A 21,370-nucleotide genomic window follows, 5' to 3' on the forward strand; every position below is an offset into this window, starting at 1 on the left:
CCATGTCTTTTTAGATAACTGGTATCAGTCTCAGACAAAATAATTTGCCAGATCTATGAAAACCCTACTTAGAGGTTGTTCCACATTATTAAGCAAGTCACAGTTCTCATGCAATATGGGGAGGAAGAAAGATCTTTCTGAAGATGAAAAGCATGAAATGGTGCAATGTTGTGCAAAAGGCATGAAAACAACTAATATTGTGTGAAACTGAATGGAGATTATCAAATTATCATAAGATTTCTGAGAGATTTAGATACATTTAATTTAAAAATTAAATGTATTAAAAGGGCAGCTATAAAAAAAAAAGCCAGTATTGAGCAGCAAACAGGTATTTGAAGCTTCTGGTGTCTCTGGAGTCTCAAGAAACTCTCCATGCAGGCTGGCAGTTGTGCATAAAGATACATTTTAGCCACTCTAAACCAAACCTCACAAAGAGAAATGTTTACAGTGGGTTTAGAAATACATGAAGACTCATTTTTAAATAGTTTTATTCACTGACTAATGCCGTACTACAATGGATGGTCTAAACAGATGGATTTCTGGATGGTTGGTGAATGGCCACTACGTTCCAACAAGACTGTGACGTCAGCAAGGAGCTGGCAGGTGATGATTTGGGCTGGAATATTGGGAAGTGAGATGGAAGGTCCCTTTAGGGTCTCTGAGGGTATTAAAATGACTTTTTCAAGATATGTGGAGTTCATAACTGGCCATTTTCAGCTATGACATAAAAAGGAGGATAGTGCCTTCTGAAATACAATGCACTATGCACTATCCCATGCTGCAAAAAAACACCACAGCAATAAAACTGTTTGAAAATGTATTTGTACACCCACTGTAAATGTTTCTCGTTGTGAGGTTTGGTTTGGAGTGGCTGAAATGCATCTTTACGCAAAACTGCCAATAAAGTTGTCTTAAGGTGTGAGAACGCTGGCGCGCTACTGCTGCCGCTTCACGCTGGTGCTTGTTCGTCTGTCTGTTTGACTGTCTGCCGATACGTTTTTGGATTCGTTTCTACTGACTTAAACAGATCTGATTATCTGGATTCTTTTCTGGATTACTTTCTTCACTTTAAAGTTTTGAACGACTGCCCTGGCATTTTCGCGATCCTGTCACACTGATCGGCTACGAGCCCTCTCCATTCCTACTCACATCCTTCCCGACATCTGGCAAGGTGAGTCTCCACTCTCTCTGTCATTTGTGGTGTAAGTCCTCGGTATGGTTGGGTAGCCTTCCCTTCTGTGGATTGTGTGGATTGTGTTTCGGTTCGGTTCTGGCTAACGTAGTTAAACCGACAGTTGATATATGGGTCTGCTGAATACTTTTATGAGTGAATGTCTGCGCAAACTGCTGCCGCTGCTCTCTGACGGCTTCATCTATTTTATTCCGTTGTTTGATTACTGATTTCTCTGGTCGTTTTAACAAACTGCACCTGAGGACTGTTTTTCCCAAATAGAAAACTTCAACTTTTCAGTAACTCTAACTGGGCTGACGGTTTGATCACGGCCTTTTGGTGTCGCTTACTTCTCAAGGAGTCATCCAGGAGTTTGTTTGCAACAATGTGGATCAGCCGACTTCTCTTGTGGATTATACTTTATTTCATTTACCATCCAGTGACATCGATATTTCAATATACAGCGGCAGAACTTTTCTCACTGCGATTTTGTGTCATCGAACCTCCGCTGACCCTTAAGTCTCACCAGGATATTATATACTATCCTCGCCAGAAGTACATCCATCGCGGGTCACGACGGAACTATATCTATGACGATTCTGGTCCAATACGATCGTTCTGGTCATCTACCTCGCATCCACCAAAGAAATCAAAACGGACTGTTGATCACAGTGTGTTAGCCAACGTAACCAGGACAACTAGTACCAAATCAGTTAAGAACGATCTAACTTTTGGTTTATTCAACATTCGCTCATTAACAAATAAAGGACCTCTTATATACGATCTCTTGAATGACAACAAGTTTGATTTCCTCTGCTTGACTGAAACATGGCAACAACCTCACGATTTCTCTCAGCTTAATCAAACTCTTCCTCCCGGCTTTGCTTACACCTGTCAACCCCGTGCCTCTGGCCGAGGAGGAGGGCTTGCGATCCTTTATAATGAGAAATGGAAAGTCTCTCCCATAACTGTGCCTTTGTATGAATCATTTGAATCCACTGTCTTACAAATTAATGGACTTGTTCCTACTGTTATAGCTACTATCTATCGCCCGCCCAGGAGCAATTCTAATTTTTTAAATGACTTTTCTGTATTTTTAACTATACTGTGTTCTGCATCTCACAATGTTATTATATTGGGTGATTTTAATATACACATGGATAATGTCAATAACACTCTCACCAGAGATTTTATATCATGTCTTGACAGTTTTGGATTACAACAATTTGTTGATTTTCCGACCCACTGTAAAGGTCATACTCTTGACCTTATTTGTTGCTCTGGTGTAGCCCCTTCTAACTGTCTAGCATTGGACTTGCCCGCATCAGATCACAAGTTAATATCATTCAGTGTTAACTTAATGGTAGAAAAAACCAACATGGGTCGTTCCATCTCATTTCGGAATGTTAAGAACATTGATCTATCTGCTCTCTCTGATGGGCTTGATAATTTCCTCATGAGAGATGTATTTTTCACTCCAGATGACTTAGTTTCCCACTATAATGAGGGACTGCATTGTGTGTTCGATAAGTTTGCACCTCTAAAAACTCGAACTGTATATTTTTCTCATTCTGCACCTTGGTTTACATCAGGACTGAGGCAACTTAAAACTAAGGGACGTCGCTTGGAACGTCTATGCATTAAAACTGGACTTACTATTCATAAACAGATGTACGCAGATCACATGCTCTCCTACAAGAATGCTCTTTTGACTGCTAAATCCAATTATTATTCCGCTATAATTAGGTCAGATGAAGGGAACACCAGATCCTTGTTTACCACAGTAAATAACATCTTACGGCCTCCTGATACCCTTCCTTCCCACCTATACTCTAGTGACTTGTGTAATAAATTTATGACCTTTTTTACAACTAAAATCGACAATATACATCAACAATTGACGCCTCAAAATAGCATGGCATGTGATCTGCCTTTTCTGCTTTATCATGACTCACCTCTCTCTTCATTTAATAGTTTTGAACTTCCGACTGTTGATGAAATATTATGTCTTATACGACAATCTAAGTCTTCCACCTGTCAGTTAGATCCTCTCCCTACTCACTTGGTTAAAGCCTGCTCATCCACTTTATCTGGTATAGTAACCGATATTATACACTCTTCTCTAACTTCTGGGATTGTTCCTTCATCTTTTAAAGTTGCTGTTATAACTCCAAGACTCAAGAAACCGGGAGCCGATCCTAACAATTTTTCCAACTTCCGCCCAATTTCCAATTTACCTTTTCTTTCAAAAATCTTGGAAAAAGTTGTTGCATCTCAGATTCATGCTCACCTTTTAAAAAATAGCCTGTTTGAAAAATTCCAGTCTGGTTTTCGGCCAATGCATAGTACTGAGACTGCCATGGTAAAAGTCGTCAATGATTTGCTGATGGCAGCTGATTCTGGACTATTAACTATACTTATCTTACTTGATTTAAGTGCAGCCTTTGACACAATTTCCCATCAAGTTCTCTTAAATAGATTACTCTCTATAGGTATCACTGGTGTTCCTCTCTCCTGGTTCAGATCCTATCTTTCCGGACGCACTCAATTTGTTCAGCTCAAAAATTTCAGGTCTTACTCTTCTTCTGTTACCACTGGTGTTCCTCAAGGCTCTGTTCTGGGCCCTCTTTTATTTATCATTTATTTATTACCCCTTGGTTACATCTTCAGGAAATATGGCATTAGTTTTCATTGCTATGCGGACGACACCCAGCTCTACTTATCATCCAAGCCAAATTCTACTCTTCTGTCTTCTTCTCTCTCAGATTGTTTAGAAGAGATTAAATCCTGGTTTTCACACAATTTTCTCAAGTTGAATACTGATAAAACAGAGGTTCTTCTTGTTGGCACTAAATCCAATTTGTCCAAATCCAATAGCTTTTCAATTTCAATTGATAATTCTATAATCTCTCCATCTTCTCAGGTTAAGAGTCTGGGTGTCATCCTCGATAGTACTTTGTCTTTTGAAACACACGTCAATAATATTACTCGGTCTGCATATTTTCACCTACGTAACATCAGCCGTCTTCGTCCATTTCTCACATCCAATTCCACAGCCATTCTTGTACACGCTCTAGTCACCTCACGCATTGATTACTGTAATTCTCTTTTATTTGGGTTACCCCACAAACTCCTTCATAAACTTCAGTTGGTCCAGAACTCAGCTGCCCGCATAATTACTAGAACCTCTTCCATTGAGCATATCTCTCCTGTTCTCTATCATTTACATTGGCTTCCTGTTAAATATCGGGTAGAGTACAAGATTCTACTTCTCACTTTCAAAGCTCTTCATAATCTTGCACCCTCATATCTCTCCGAACTGCTTCACATCTACACTCCTATGCGTACACTTCGATCTTCCTCTTCTGTCTCTTTTGCTGTACCTTCTGTTCGTTTAGTCACTATGGGGTCCAGGGCATTCAGCTGTGCTGCTCCACGTCTCTGGAATTCTCTACCACTATCCCTACAACAAAGTGATTGTCTTGTTACTTTTAAATCACGTCTTAAAACCTACTTATTTAAATTAGCTTTCTCTGACCAGTTTTAAATATTGTATGTTAGCTGTTGCTTTGTTTGTATTGTGTCTCGATTTGTTTATAACTACCTTTTACTGTACGGTGTCCTTGAGTGTTTTGAAAGGCGCCTTTAAATAAAATGTATTATTATTATTATTATAATAATACTGTTTGGTGAAAAGGCTGTTTTGGAGCTGTTTGCTATATATGACAACTCTTTCTGGATCAGAATGCAGATCGTAATGTTCGGTGTGATTTCTGTCAAAGGTTTAATAGTCACAGGAGAATTGTAATTTAGGAATAAGATTGTGTGGGCTTTTAACATTTAATTGTGCAGCTCTATAGCACAGTGTAAATTCTACAAATGTTCCCAGGTATGCATAATATGAGGATGAAAACAACAACAAAAAAGAACTTTCTTAAAAAATGAAGCATGCATTTATGCATAATAATGTACACTGCGTTCCAAATTATTATGCAAGTGACATATCAGTAAGATTTCAGTACAATAAACATTCAGATTTTAGTTTTTCTAAGAAAATGATTGTTTGTTTATTTATCCATGTCTTTTTAGATAACTGGTATCAGTCTCAGACAAAATAATTTGCCAGATCTATGAAAACCCTACTTAGAGGTTGTTCCACATTATTAAGCAAGTCACAGTTCTCATGCAATATGGGGAGGAAGAAAGATCTTTCTGAAGATGAAAAGCATGAAATGGTGCAATGTTGTGCAAAAGGCATGAAAACAACTAATATTGTGTGAAACTGAATGGAGATTATCAAATTATCATAAGATTTCTGAGAGATTTAGATACATTTAATTTAAAAATTAAATGTATTAAAAGGGCAGCTATAAAAAAAAAAGCCAGTATTGAGCAGCAAACAGGTATTTGAAGCTTCTGGTGTCTCTGGAGTCTCAAGAAACTCTCCATGCAGGCTGGCAGTTGTGCATAAAGATACATTTTAGCCACTCTAAACCAAACCTCACAAAGAGAAATGTTTACAGTGGGTTTAGAAATACATGAAGACTCATTTTTAAATAGTTTTATTCACTGACTAATGCCGTACTACAATGGATGGTCTAAACAGATGGATTTCTGGATGGTTGGTGAATGGCCACTACGTTCCAACAAGACTGTGACGTCAGCAAGGAGCTGGCAGGTGATGATTTGGGCTGGAATATTGGGAAGTGAGATGGAAGGTCCCTTTAGGGTCTCTGAGGGTATTAAAATGACTTTTTCAAGATATGTGGAGTTCATAACTGGCCATTTTCAGCTATGACATAAAAAGGAGGATAGTGCCTTCTGAAATACAATGCACTATGCACTATCCCATGCTGCAAAAAAACACCACAGCAATAAAACTGTTTGAAAATGTATTTGTACACCCACTGTAAATGTTTCTCGTTGTGAGGTTTGGTTTGGAGTGGCTGAAATGCATCTTTACGCAAAACTGCCAGCCTGCATGGAGAGCTTCTTGAGACTCCAGAGACACCAGCAGCTTCAAATACCTGTTTGCTGCTCAACACTGGCTTTTTTTATAGCTACCCTTTTAATACAATTAATTTTTTTTGATAGGAACTTTAATTAATAGGCCTTTATCTGACCGAGTTCTGCTGTGCTCTAAATCACTCACAAATCTTATGATAATTCGATAATCTCCATTCAATTTCACACAATATTAGTTGTTTTCATGCCTTTTGCACAACATTGCACCATTTCATGCTTTTCATCTTCAGAAAGATCTTTCTTCCTCCTCATATTGCATGAGAACTGTGACTTGCTTAATAATGTGGAACAACCTCTAAGTAGGGTTTCCATAGATCTGGCAAATTATTTTGTCTGAGATTGATACCAGTTATCTAAAAAGACATGGATAAATAAACAAACAAACATTTTCTTAGAAAAACTAAAATCTGAATGTTTATTGTGCTGAAATCTTACTGATATGTCACTTGCATAATAATTTGGAACGCAGTGTATAATAAATAATGCTGAAATTCAAACTTGGCAGTGTGATTTTTATTAATTTGCATTTGTTTCCTCAATCTCGCATGCTTCGCACTTGTTGTGGCAGCGCGTGTAAAATAGAGAAGGTCTCTGTAATAATAATACAAACATAAACGATTATTAAATTCTGCAATGCACTTTAATTATCAGATAGATAGATTTTTTCACCCCTAAGGGGTCTTCCTTCAGACATACTTCCCATTGTAGGTTTTGTTTCGCTCTCAATGTGCGTGGTAAACTGCCCATAAGGGTTGCGTTAGAGTGCTCTGCATCTCGAATGAAAACAGCTATGCCAGTATATTATCTAGAATTATTCACAGTATTTTAAGTGCCCACAGTAAAAATATTGTACATATTAATTGCCGTAATAAATAGCATCACCGATTACTGGCACTTCAATGGCAGGTTTTTTATAGGCTGTATTTTTCTCCAAATGGCAGGCCATAGTTTGGGCATCTCTGCTTTAGGGCTTAAAATTGTTCAGGTAATTTTGAGAATAACTGATTAATAAGCTGAATGTTACATTTATATTCCTGTTGTAGACTTTCAAACTGTGGCATCACAGAAGAAGGTTATAAAGCTCTGGCTTCAGCTCTGAGATCAAACCCTTCACACCTGATAGAGCTGGATCTCACAGGAAATGATCCTGGACAATCAGGAGTGAAGGAGCTCAATGATTTACTACAGGATCAGAACTGTCAACTCAAGACACTAAGGTGAGTTTTTTTTTTTTTTTTTAAATAAAGTGCCGTAGTTTTACATTAGTTATGAAAGATTATTAATCCGTCACTTTAAAAATAACTAATGAAGGTTTTTTTCCTGGCTTAAAATGAGGTGAAGGTGGTAAAATCCTGCTGTGCACACACACACACACACACACACACACACACGGGTACTGCATTTTCAACTGGCTGAAAAAGAAACACATTTTACAAGCATGTATTTTAAATTTTTCAATAATATGATAATGAAATGAAGTGAAGTGACCCATACTCAAAATTTCTGCTCTGCATTTAACCCATCCAAATGATTAGGGAACACCACACTGCAAGCTGTGAACACTCACATCTGGTGCCGGGGAAGTAACGGGTTAGGTGCTTTGCTCAAGGCCTTGTCTGTGAAAGTCATTCCTGCCGGCACTTAGACTCGAACCTGCAACCTTTGGGTTACAAGTTAAAAATTAATTCATTAAAATTTTCAACCCATGCCATCAAATTGACGTCATCAGAGAAGAAATGCCATTCCAAATCGGAAATAACTTTTCAGATTTTGATTAAACATTACCATGACAAACAATTTTTTTCTGTGTATTAACTTGCACGGTTTAATTGTTCACCACAAGACTAGTAACAAAGTAAACAGAGTCAATTTTGATTTCATGCCGACTTTAAATATCCTAATTTGACTATGGCCTATTTCCATCTTAAGCTAAGCTCTGTCTATGAAATCAGGCCTTAGAGTTTAAAATTAAGAACCCTAACCAATGTTCAGTGTGTAAATGAAATGAAGAAAAGTCTGTGCATTGACTTGTCCATGACCTTTAAAGGGACTCTGTTTTTTTTTTTTATAGTATCTCAGTCTACACTGCATTTGCATTGGTATTTTAGAAGGCCAAACAATTAATACAAATAATTAATCAAATTAATAATTTCTCTTGGATCTGTTTTGCCTCCATTGCTGCTTAAAAACCCTGCAACTGGGTAGCTAGTCAGCAAGTTAGTGCATGATGAAAAATTAAGCATTTAAAAACATTATTAGTATTACCTTATGTTGGAAAACACTCTTATCATAATAATTTCTGTTAAGCTTTTGCATATTTTTAAGTTAAGCAATATCTCTTAGGGTAGGTTCCTTTGTGTGTTATATAATGACCCTAGGAGGTGCTCTAGACTTGATCGGTTTTCCCTGAAGAGAGATACATTGTTAAAATGAAAGTAAAAGTGCGACGCATGTTTGTTGTGTTTTGCCGTGAAATTAGAGCTCCGTGTCTTTATTAAAATCAACACATTAAATATTTATCTCTCATCCACCCCTGCCCCACCTGCAATTAACTGACATATGTTTTATTACTTGTCCTGCCCGAACCGCGGATATAACCGCAATCCGCAGATCACTATTGTGAGCTCTCACAGAATGTCCTCAGCCTCCGCTGCTTTTGAGACCAGACAATTTTAAGGCCAGAGCTGAACCGATCTTTCCATCACAGAATCACCTTTTCTGCAGTGGAAATGCATGCCGCAGAACAGTTCAAGAGAGGACACCAGTCGGGAACCACACCGGAACCTGTGTCAAAGGGGTATTTGAGCATGTGACTGCCTGTCAGAATTTTGTCCACAGCCAGAGGCGGCACGAAATTTGCCGGAGGCGATGGCCTCGTAATTCTCTATGCAGGGAAAATCCTGTAAAGGCTCTTTGAAAAACTTGAAAACTCATTATATTGCAGGTGATGTCAATGTACTTCCTTTATTTCCAGGTTTTTGGGTCCTGATGCAGAAGAAGCCTGTAAATATCTGACTGGAGGTCTTCACATTAAAAACCCGTTACTCATGAGTGAGCTGAATCTGAGTGAACGTAAACTAGGAGACACACGAGTGAAGCAGATCTCTGCTCTACTGCAGGATAAACACTGTACTCTCAACACACTGATGTGAGTATTTTACTTGGTCTAATACTTTACAATTAAAATATCTATAAAAATAACATTGTCATTGTTCATAAAGAAAGTTTTAAGATTAACTGAAGAGTGTTACTTTTTTCCTTCTCTTCAGGTTGAATAATAACAGTATTACAGCAGAAGGTTGTGCTGCTCTGACTTCAGCATTTAATTCAAACCCTTCAAACCTGATAGAGCTGGATCTGAGTGGAAATAAACTAGGAAACTCAGGAATTGAGGAGATCTGTCCTCTGTTGGAAAATACACAATGCAGATTAGAGAAACTGAAGTGTGTACTTTTATTTATCCACATTTCAATATGATATGCCTGTTATCAGATTAACTGTCTTGAAAATTGATTATTGAGGCTAAACTATTAGTTTCAGTATTATTAAATATTGTTCTAAGCACTGTAAGTATGAATTAATATGTAAATCTGTGTTAATGAGACATTTAGTTTATTATAGATATTATTGGTTACATTTCATGATTTTAATATGAAATTTTTAAAATTAGTTTGCTTGTTTTTTAGTGTTGAACATACACTGTTTTTGTTCTGTTAACTGAATAATCATCTGGATCATCTTACATTTTTCTTTCTGTTCTAGACTTTCAGACTGCAGTATCAGAGAAGAAGGTTATAAAGCTCTGGCTTCAGCTCTGAGATCAAACCCTTCGCACCTGATAGAGCTGGATCTCACAGGAAATGATCCTGGACAATCAGGAGTGAAGGAGCTCAATGATTTACTACAGAATGAACGCTGTAAATTAAAGATCAGGTGATTAATGTCATAATATATTTCAAAAATAAGCCACAGATGTGATATCTGCTATATGAAACTAAGGGGATTGGGAATTGGAGAGGAATTGCGATTAAAGGAAGAGGAATTTACAGGATACATAAAATTCAACAGTCACACAACCATTTTGTGACACAAACCTTGTGATAAAACATAATTACTTCATTTTGACTTTCTGATTAGACTTCTCCCAAACTAATTTGAAAATCAATTAACACAGTTTCTGTAATCGAATAACATAATCTTCTAATTCTCTAATTTGAAATTTGAGATAAATTATAGCATTCTGGAAAATAAGCTTCCACAATACACCATGAAAATTGTGTAAAATAATGAGATTGTTTTAAATAATGTTGTGTGTATGAAATGAAAATTGAAAATCTTGATTTGATTAAATTAATAATTTTCACTAGCCCCACCACAAAAAAGTAATAAATAAATAAAATAGTTATTTTTGACACATAACCTTGTAGTGTAGTAAATAAGGTTGAAACCAAAATTTTAGATACCAGTGAAATTTCACAATTCTCTATTCCAATTTCAATACCACAGCTAAAACTACTAGAAAAACAATGGTAAAGCAGTCAAATGAAAATGTTCTGCTTGAACAGATTTGATACCCAGGCTTATAGATATCTGTCTAAGATGGAGACCGGTTACTACATTCGTCACATTGCTGTACCTTGTCTTTAAAAGGCCACAAGCACCAAAAATCCTGTTTCACAAAAATGCACTGTAACAGAATCAGAAACATTACTGCTCATTCGGAAGACACATGCAACCAGAACTGTATTTTGATTCATTATAGTACAAGCAGGTCCACTTGATGAGGTTGAGGCCCTGTAATAGTCCACTGTTTTTTTTCCCCCAAATGCATCTATTAATGCATTTTGGAATAAACTGGTAATTGTCAACTAAGTGACCGACTAAAATCATTATAAATAATTAAATGAATACAGTTAGAAATAATCAAGGTTCCTCACTGCACTATAATTACAATTAGTTTTGATAGATTTTAACTTTATTTATATATATATATATATATATATATATATATATATATATATATATAAATTTGATTGATTTTGCATTGTTTTCGCATTGTGTATCATGTGTTTGCTTAGCTTAAACGAATGGGAGGTGCAAAAAAATAAATACATTTTGACAGAATTATTTAATATACTTTTATACGTACTGTAGGTTTTTGAAAAGTCCTGCTGCACAGGAAGCGTGTGACTATCTCACTAAAGTTCTGAGTATAAGTCCATTATTACTGACAGAACTGGATCTGAGTGAAGATAAATTAGGAGATCTGGATTGGGAGAAGCTCTCTGCTCTTTTGATGGACTCTCATTGCAAAGTGGAGAAAATCAAGTGAGTCAATGTGATCTTATTCATCATAACTTCTGTTGGTTCTGTATTATAAAAGACTGTCAGTCACATGTGTGAGCAGATATGAAAAGCTGTTTGTCTAATGTGTAATGAATATGTGCGGAATAATAAATAATGCTGTTTTTGTGTTCAGGCTGAATAATTGTGATCTGACAGAGAAAAGCTGTTCAGTTCTAGCTACTGTTCTCTCCTCCAAAACCATCCTGAAAGAGCTGAACCTGAACAACAGCCGTCTGCTGGACTCAGGAGTCAAACAGATCTGTGAGGGACTGAAGAATCCTGTGTGTCAGCTGGAGATACTCAAGTGAGTACAGTTCACCATTAAGGATGTTTGATAATTGTTTTTGTGTTGATCTAATACGTGTAATTTCTTAGTGCTATGTGCATATTTCAACTACATTAAAGTTATTAAAATCAATTTAATTGTAATTAATTATACAATTGGTCTGCCTGAATATTAAATCTGGGCCCGTATGTATTAAACTTCTCAGAAATGCTCTTAAGAATAGTCTTAAGTTTTGACTTAAGTGTCAAAAAAAAATCTTAGTAAAGAGTAGGACTTTTCTAAGAGTAGGAGACTTTTATAAAGAAGCTAAAAGCAACTTTTAGTAAAGTATAAGACAGATTCTTAAGTGCTGACTTAAGTGTTGTGAACTAAGGACTACAATGATGTCAACTCAAAATGGCTGCCCTCAACCGCTAAATCAGCCAATAGTGAGCCTGGAAGGGTGAAGTCACAGCAGCACAATACCAGTCATTTAATGTTATTATAAAATAATAAAAAATACAAAATAATAAAATAATAAAACACAAAGCCCACTGTTAAATTTATTTGAAAGCAATAGCTTTGCATTGTGCAAAATTATCACAAATTAGTATTGATGGTGTGGAATCTTTTTCTATTGATGTCTCCTCATTTACAATTGGAGCAATGACGTGAACACGAGTTCCATCAATGGCTCCAACAACTCCAGGGAAGCCCACTATCAACATAAAAGTGGCTTGCTTTTGCTGCATGGTTTGATTGTCAGTTGGAAAGTCAATAAACTGACATAGAGTAGTGGCCAAATGTGATGTCCAACCATGTGAAAACAGACATCTTAAACCTTAATTCAGATATTTTTAAAAATGTGTTAAAAGATGTAAGCATATCGTGTAGCTGTGCTTGGATTCAATTGTTTCATGTGTGATAATGAAATGAATTTTTAATTATTTTTGGCCAGGCTGTTATACAAAGAAATTATGAACACATGCAAAAACAAGAAAGAACCAATTAAATATTAAAAACTGATTATGTTGTAGTCAATGTCATATTTTAAATCATTTAAATAATATAAACATAAAAATTAAAAATATTTTCCTCATATTTTGATGGTTTAAGCAAAATTGTTTGCGATTAACAAAAAAAACTCTTGTTTGTATTTACTCTTGTGTACTGTATGTTCATTTTTTGTGCTTCCTTGTCATTCGTTCATCATCTGCGCTTTATTTTTCATGAAGGATTATTTTGTTGCGCGTTAGCTGTGATAAACAGACATCCACTCATTACCTGTGTAACAGAGGCCAGACAGTGAGAGTATTGCAGGTAAACTACTGCACACTGACGCCCGCTAGAGAATGAGGTGTTTAGTGTCATTGATAGTGTATTCGCCTCACATGACAACAGTGATTGGGTCGGGGTTCGAGACCGACTTGGAGCAGCGTGGTTAGTATTGGAGTGTGAGTTTTGGAGGTGGCGCAATGAAGAGAGGGGAGGGTTTGTTTGGGTTGATTTCCAATATCAACCGTGTTCAACAACGAATTTGAGAAATCGCATACAGCACCTTTTAAATGTATTAAAATGCATTAAATATATTCATTATTGCTTAAGTAATATTTATTAGATTTATTAAATTTATAGTTATTACATTTCTTATTAGGTCAGTTACAAAAATAATTGAAAATTGACAAATTGACAAAGTTTATACCATTTTACCAACTCCATGTCATCATATAACTCCAATGCCTCATATCTTCACTGGAAAGCGTGTATCTCCTCATCTCTGCTGCCATCTTGTTACTCTTAACTAGGTTAAGACACCTCTCCAGCTTTCTTAAATAATTTAGGAGCTAAGACCTAGTCTTGACACTTAGGAACCTTTATGAATCACACTTATTCTTAAGCCTAAGAATAAGTAAAATTACATAATTCTTAGAATTTTGACACACTTAAGACTAAAATTTTACTCTGAGTGGTTTTATACATACGGGACCTGATTGGCTGGAAGTTGTGCAATAAAACATTTAATTCACATGTTCAGATCAGGTTTAATCTCAGTTCTATATTAATGCTCTGTTTTCATTTAAGCACACACAAACATCCATCACTTGCACATAGAGATCGGAGATCACACTGTGCACACACACAAGCATTCAGAAACACAAACTTATCAATGCTGCCTTGTGACTAAATACAATTTAATAAATTAACTTCACTGTTGAATCACTGCGTTATATTACTGTGCAAAGAGTTTATAACATCACTGCTTTTGAAGTAATTAGACTCTCAGTTTTAGTGCTTGAGAGAGACGCTGCACAGCAGGTAATTCACACACGCATCTCTCTCTTTCGATAGATTAAATGTTGTAATTCAAATAAATAAATGTAACCTTACCACACTAACTTATCTCTGTGTCTGATTTAAAGTGGACAGAATGTTGTATCTAATGATTTATAGCTGTAAGGGATTGAAGGGATAATAAAAAAAACTACTTGAATTCTCTTTGTGCTTTAAAACACATAGCTGACCATGGATTATCCCTTATATATAACAGTTAAATAAAATCAGAACACATTAGCAGTCTAGCAGAATTTTGCACCAACTGGAGATGTGATACATAAAATTGGAAGAAAGCAGCTTTAACAACTGAAGTAATGTTTATCAACCTATTTATCATCACGTTGCCAGAATGCTAGTCTGTCAGTTAAGCCAAAGCAAACACAACCCATAGCAGCATGGCAGGGCAATGATGTTGTCATGAGTCGGGTTTGATACTCTCCCTGTTTCTTTTCCTCCTATCATTATTATTGCTACCTAGACTCAGCTGTTTGTCATTGCAATCAGCGCTCTTGCTGATCATTTCCACACCTGTTTCTTCTCTACTCTAATTTTCTCTGCTATTTCTCTCTGCTGTTTTCTTGCCTCTTTGCCAGATTATTATACGTGCTTTCTTACGTGTTTCTCAGCTCTTTGTGCTTAAAAATCTCTGTTTAAAGCGCGTTGTTTTGTTAGTCTTAGTTTCAGTCCTAGTCTTAGTCTTATCTGTATGGTTTCGCTGTGTATGTCATACCTGTTCTCTGCCTAGTCTCCCTGCAGCCTGAGATCGATTGGACACCTGCCATCTGCGGTGTTGTGACTTCTGGTTCGGGACTGTACACCTCGTTGCTGCGAGCCTACTGTCAAGCGCGGGATCCCTTTTGTTTGTTAGTTTGGACTTTCAGTTTTCCAGCTGCGAGCAACAAGAAGCTGGTGCTCGGCAGACTGCCTGTGTTTCTCCCTGAATTATTATAAACTTAAATATCCTGTCTATAGGTCTCCTCAAGCCATTCCACAAGTTACTGATCTGATATAGGTCTGTTCTCTGACTGGGCATTCTTTATTGATTTATATTTGTGTTTGGGGTTATTGTCATACTCTGTTGAAATTTCACTTCATCTTCAGCTTTGCAATGTGTGTGTTTTTTTGTTTTTGTTTGTTTGTTTGTTTGTTTGTTTTTTGCCAAAATAGAGTTGTATAGAGCAGAATCCTCCATAATGTCATTCGCTGTGCATCAAGCGCATCTGGTAGGTCTAGAATTGGGATCAGAATGTTTACTTACTTATTAAAGTATTTTTGAATGAAAAAATAATAAGAACACTATATTTTCTTATTTAGCATGCAAAGTTAAGTTAAAGGGATAGTTCACCCAAAAATGAACCCTTAGGTTGTTCCAAACCTGTATAAATTTCTTTGTTCTGTTGAACACAAAGGAATATATTGTGAAGAATGTGAGAAACTGAACAATTCTGGGGCACCATTGACTTCCATAGTTGTTTTTTTCCTACTATAGAAGTCAATGGTGCCCCAAAGTGGCCTGGTTACAAACTTCCTTCAAAATATGTTCCTTTGTGTTCAGCAGAACAAAGACGTTTATACAGGTTTGGAACAACTGAGTGAGTGAATTTTCATTTTTGGGTGAACTATCCCTTTAACTTGAATAATAATAATAATAATAATAATACATTTATTTTGTATAGTGCCTTTAAAAGTTGCTTTCTCAAAGCCCTTTACAACCCATGCAAGCACGACACTATAAATAAAACACAGAATCTAGAGCAGCACACAAAAAAGAAACATGAAATAACACTGAATAAATGAACAACAAAATGAAACAAAATTAGTCAGTTAAAAGCAATCCTGAAATAAAAAGTTTTAAGACAAGATTTAAAAATGACTAATGAATTTGATTCCCTGATGACAACTGGGAGAGAATTCCACACATTGGGGGCATAAGATAAGAAGGCCGTGTCACCCTTAAAATGAAGCCATGTTTTAGGAACAACTAAAAGACCACTCTGAGAGGATCGCAAGTTGTGAATAGGTGTGTAAGGAGTTAGAAGCTTGGTCAAATACTGAAGAGCCAGACCATGCAATGCCTTTTATGTTAACTTAAGGACTTTAAAATCAACACGGAATCGTACTGGTAGCCAATGCAATGATGCCAAAACAGAACCTGATGTCACCTGTTGGAGTTTGGGTTCCTTGTCGCCATCGCCTTTGGCTTGCTTAATTGGGGACACTTGATATTCAACAATGTTTTGATCTGCATGCTTCGACACCCTTGTATGCGAACTGAACTGAGCTGGACGATGACATCACTGTTTACTCCAGTGCTGCTATAGATAAATTAATTAAATTAATAGATTTGTAAATTCTTACAAGAGAATGAATCAATACTGAATTTACTTATAATGCTGGACAATGACACCATTTTTTTAAGAGCTGCTGTGCAGCCAAAATTATATACCAGTTATCACTGTAAAGCTGCTTTGACACAATCTGCATTGTAAAAAGCGCTAAACAAATAAATGTGACTTGACTTGAACAGCCCTAACCCCAGACAAAATTCTAGCTGCCGAATTTTGCAGATATTGAAGTTTGTTAATACAGGATTTGGAAACTCCAACAAGAAGGGCATTACAATAGTCTATACATGAGAAAACAAATTAGTTAATCAACCTTCCAGCAACAGAAAAAGACAGCATAGGTCGTAGACGTGCAATATTTCTGAGGTGAAAGAACAAGGTCTTAAGAGTGTTCTGCACAAAAGCCTCAAACGACAGGCTGACACCAAAAATAACTCCAAGATTTTTTACTTTGTAACTCCAAGGCAACACCATCAACAGACAAAACTAAAGAACCAGCATTACGCAGTTGATGGGGAGAGCCAAGAAGCATGACTTCAGTTTTGGAACTATTCAAGCACAGGATGCACAGGAATCTTGCATCACATAGTCGCCGATGATACATACAGGATGTGATGTCAGTAGCTACCTCTTTTTTTTCTTTCTTTCTTTCTTTCTTTCTTTCTTTTTTTTTTTTTCTTTTAATTTGCGACGGCTACCATTAGTAGCTGGTTGAATTTTTGGACCAGCTGCACAGGAAGACATCTTGAAACTTATTCTCATCATGTGGGGACAAGCTCAGGAACCAGGCCACCTCCAAGTTGCCTCTGGTGTCTTGTCACAACGTTGGTGTGCAAGCTGCTTCACTGACCAGGTGTTGTGGGACACAAAAGTGTGGTCTCACACATGACACCATAAAAAAGGTGTTTACAGGACTGATGACACAAAAGTGAATTAGACACAAGAAAGTCAATTAGACCATTGGAGATCAGTAACAACAATTTAGTGGCTGCTGACAACAGTTTTCATGAATTTATCTCCCTTTCCAGTGGTTTGTGCTGCAGTGCAAGGGGAAACCCTGTAACTGCATAGGTAATTATCATCCAGGTAAATAAAACATAGAAATGGTAAATAGAATACTAGTAACTTCTTATCTCTTGATTTCTTCACTTGCAAGAGCTAAACTGTTAATCTTTTAATTTAGTGGGTAGACCTTTAGATTAATTTTAAAGTTTACAAACAGGTTTACAAATACTTCTTTCTTCAAATGTAGTGAAATACTGTAAACCATTACAGTTACATTTTTACTCATTGCTGCAAACAATTACTCATATCTGGTAATGTTTTCAGATCTAGTGTGATTTTGTCAGATATTGCAGAATACATATCAGAATATTGTCCAGTAATTAATTATTTTGAACTAAAAAGTAAAATTTAATATGTATTTTTTTTTTCTAGACTTTCAGACTGCAGTATCACAGAAGAAGGTTATGAAGCTCTGGCTTCAGCTCTGAGATCAAACCCTTCATACCTGATAGAGCTGGATCTCACAGGAAATGATCCTGGACAATCAGGAGTGAAGGAGCTCGATGATTTACTACAGGATCCGAACTGTCAACTCAAGACACTGAGGTGAGTGCTATTAAAACAACACTCAATAGTCTTAATACAGTTTTTGCCAAAAGACAATTCAACTGTCAGAAAGACATTTATAAACAGGGGTGCACGTAAGTTTTTCAGTCTGTTTCTCATGAGAGCACCTGGAGATTCAGTTTGGTGCTCACACTGCACATAGTGCACATAAACAATTAATAATAGCATTATTGCACTTTATTTAATTACATTTTTTAAAAATAAAATAAAAAAATAAATAGTGTGATAATACTATTATTTGTTAAAATAAAAAAAAGCATTAAATAAAATACAATTAATTTGCAGTACACCTAAAGAAATACAATGCTAATAATTACATTTTCAGTTTTTATTTTATTTATATGATTTTTTGACATTTTCTAACATGAAACTCAGCAAGATTTAATTTTGTCAGTAAATATATGCACTGCCAGTTTTAGCACTGCTGAGTGAAGTGTGCTAGTAGCTATGTTTCCATTCAAAGTTGTGAATTAAACTTGTGTGCAAAATTGGAATATTGCATAAAACATTCGTGAATAAATCAGCGTTTCCATCCAGTGAGTAGAGAACAAAATCATCACTTCCTGGTAAACTGCCCCTAAATATTCACTAAGAAAAACAGTAGAAGCTACTGTATATAATAATGTTCACATAGACCTATAATAAATTACTTGTGCATCAGAGCAAGCAGTCAAAACGCAATAAACCTGTTATCTTGCTTTCAGAGGTTGATTCCTGCTGTTTAGGAATGCAGTCAAGTAAGACAGCTCTGGAAGATAATTATACCAAACCACTTTGACGTCAGACGTTGCTCAGGCATTTCAGAATGACCAGAATATCAATTCAAAGAGATCAGTCCACTGGTTTGTCCAGTTATGCTGTCCTATCGCACAAAGTCACATTAATGTTTTGATGCGCAACTGGGGAATTATTACAGTTTGGCACTGTGCTCTGAAACCGGCAGATTTATTATGCGTTCAGTTCAAATTGTATACACTACTACAGTTGATCTAAAATGGTGATTGAGCATTAACAGCTGTCAACCATGTCGGTATGCAAATCAGTGGTCTGAACTTATTTATCCAGCACATTTTTTATTTTGGTCGCACATGCACACCACTTATGTGCACCCCTGTTTATATAATTAGATTTTGAAAAGACTAAAGACGCTTTCACAAGATTATGAAAATATCCAATGAAATGGCATGTAATGTACTTCCTCTGTCTCCAGGTTTTTGGATCCTGCTGCAGATGAAGCCTGTCAGTTTGTGACAGGAATTGTGGGTAAAAACCTGTTACTCCTGAGAGAGCTGAATCTGAGTAAACGTGAACTAGGAGACACACGAGTGAATCAGATCACTGCTCTACTGCAGGATAAACACTGTAAACTCAACATACTCATGTGAGTTGAACTTTTCTAAAATATTAATTGGACATTTCAAGTATCTTAAATTTTGGTGAACCTTACAGAACTCACAAGCAATAATCTTCAGTAATCACTAAATGTTGACATCAAGTACTTTGTGTTTGTTCATCATTTTAGGCTGCGTGATTGTGGTCTAACAGAGAAAAGCTGTTCAGCTCTCGCTACAGTCCTGAGATCAAACTCCAGTCTGAAAGAGCTTGACATCAGCAACAATAACATAATGGATTCAGGAGTGAAGAAACTCCAGAACGCATTAGAAAATACAAAATGTACTCTGGAGAAACTCAGGTGAGTTCAATGAATCATTATTTAATTTTAATAATCACATTATTAAACAATTAGTTTTCAAATTTAAAATATTACTGTAGTCAGTGTTTCCCATACATTGACTAGACTGTGGCGGCCCGCCACATTCTAATTTGTCCCGCCACAGTCTCAAAATGAAACGAAAATTAGGTTTGTCACGATATTTAAATTACCGTCTGATAATTGCGCTCTTTTATATGGCAAAAGTGGGAGTCATAGAGCAAAATAAGTAGACTAGCACCAATTAAGTTTTCGTGCAGTATATTCAAAGTCATCTGAAGCCATTCCATAGCCTCATGTGAGGGACAGAAGAAATATACATTGTTAAGTTCATGGTCAGAAACTCGTCTTCCCTCCGCTGCAGCTGTCAATCATTCAGCACTCAAACAGCGCGTCGTGTTCGGTAACGACAGTCAGCACGGTAAAACTCTCCAATATGATATATTCCCATTATAATACTTGTAGATGTAGATAAAGGGCTGTGGATTTGCATAAAATGACTTTATCTTGCTGGAGTTTATTGCTGTTTCTGGACAATTTCATCATACTGGCTACAGGATGTCTGTTAGATCGCACAACACAAGGACTATGAATTGGCGTCACACGCACAATAACTGGAATTTAAAAAAGTGAGAAGAAACATACAATTAATAAACTGTTAGATGCAGTGAGTCAGATATACACAGGGATTCTCTTTGTATCGTGAACTTTTCAATACGCAGCGCAACTGCGCGCTCTGACTCGATATTGCTTCAAGCACATCATTCTGCACCGGGATGCGCATTAGCGGTTTTTTGCTGCTGTTTTGAAGCGTTTCATATTATCATGGTTTTGCACACTGAAAGATTATTAATAGACTATTTTGTTCTGTCGTATATATCATATATTGTTGCCACATTAAAAAGCTGCACAATACATTTAAAATAAGCGTCTTTTAATATTACATTAATATAAATACATATAATTATTTACATATAAATCTAATATAAATCGTTTTTTTTTTTTTTTCATTTCATAAGAATACAAATAGTCATTTAAAACTTTTTTATTAACTTTTATTTATAAAATTACTGTGCAATTTTTATTTTTTTCCCCCCAAGAATTAGGCTAGAATACTTTTTGCTGCTGAATTATATACTCACCTAGTTTACTTATTTATTTATTGGTCAGCGTATGATTATATATTTTTATTCATTTGTTATTTTTCTCTATAATGAAGTAGTGTGTTTAGTGCATTCTGGATTGTTTAACAAATCAAAGAGTGACCATTAGTTCCACAAATACAGATGTATAGATACAGGCTCCCACTAATAAATTAGCTGAACAAAGGTAACCTCTTTTGCTACATATTTTTAATGGTTTAAATGTATACTCTACATGTTTGACCACTTATGAATGACCATTTAGCCTACTATATGTTGTGTACATGACTAATGTGCCCTACCATCACCAATAAATAAATTACTTTTAGAGCACAAAATTGTTTACAAGAGAACAAATTTCTTCATTGATCTAGTCACTTAATTTTGCTCTCAGAATGC

The 21,370-nt window shown here is 36.1% G+C and overlaps 1 protein-coding gene across 3 annotated transcripts in view; it reads left to right on the forward strand.

Annotated features, from left to right (window-relative positions):
- LOC137023479 (protein NLRC5-like) overlaps positions 1-21,370 on the forward strand; it is a 93,348-nt gene that overhangs the window by 16,553 nt on the left and 55,425 nt on the right. For 2 of the 3 annotated variants that reach the window (XM_067390644.1, XM_067390642.1), the window contains 9 exons: positions 7,240-7,413; positions 9,171-9,344; positions 9,466-9,639; positions 9,959-10,129; positions 11,351-11,524; positions 11,676-11,846; positions 17,924-18,097; positions 19,329-19,499; positions 19,641-19,811. In XM_067390644.1, the coding sequence (XP_067246745.1) occupies positions 7,240-7,413; positions 9,171-9,344; positions 9,466-9,639; positions 9,959-10,129; positions 11,351-11,524; positions 11,676-11,846; positions 17,924-18,097; positions 19,329-19,499; positions 19,641-19,811 (1,554 nt within the window). The remainder of the gene's footprint in view (positions 1-7,239; positions 7,414-9,170; positions 9,345-9,465; positions 9,640-9,958; positions 10,130-11,350; positions 11,525-11,675; positions 11,847-17,923; positions 18,098-19,328; positions 19,500-19,640; positions 19,812-21,370) is intronic. The other variant, XM_067390643.1, reaches the window with a different exon arrangement.

This window comes from Chanodichthys erythropterus, chromosome 7, assembly GCF_024489055.1.
Source record: "Chanodichthys erythropterus isolate Z2021 chromosome 7, ASM2448905v1, whole genome shotgun sequence".
Lineage (NCBI taxonomy): Eukaryota > Metazoa > Chordata > Actinopteri > Cypriniformes > Xenocyprididae > Chanodichthys > Chanodichthys erythropterus.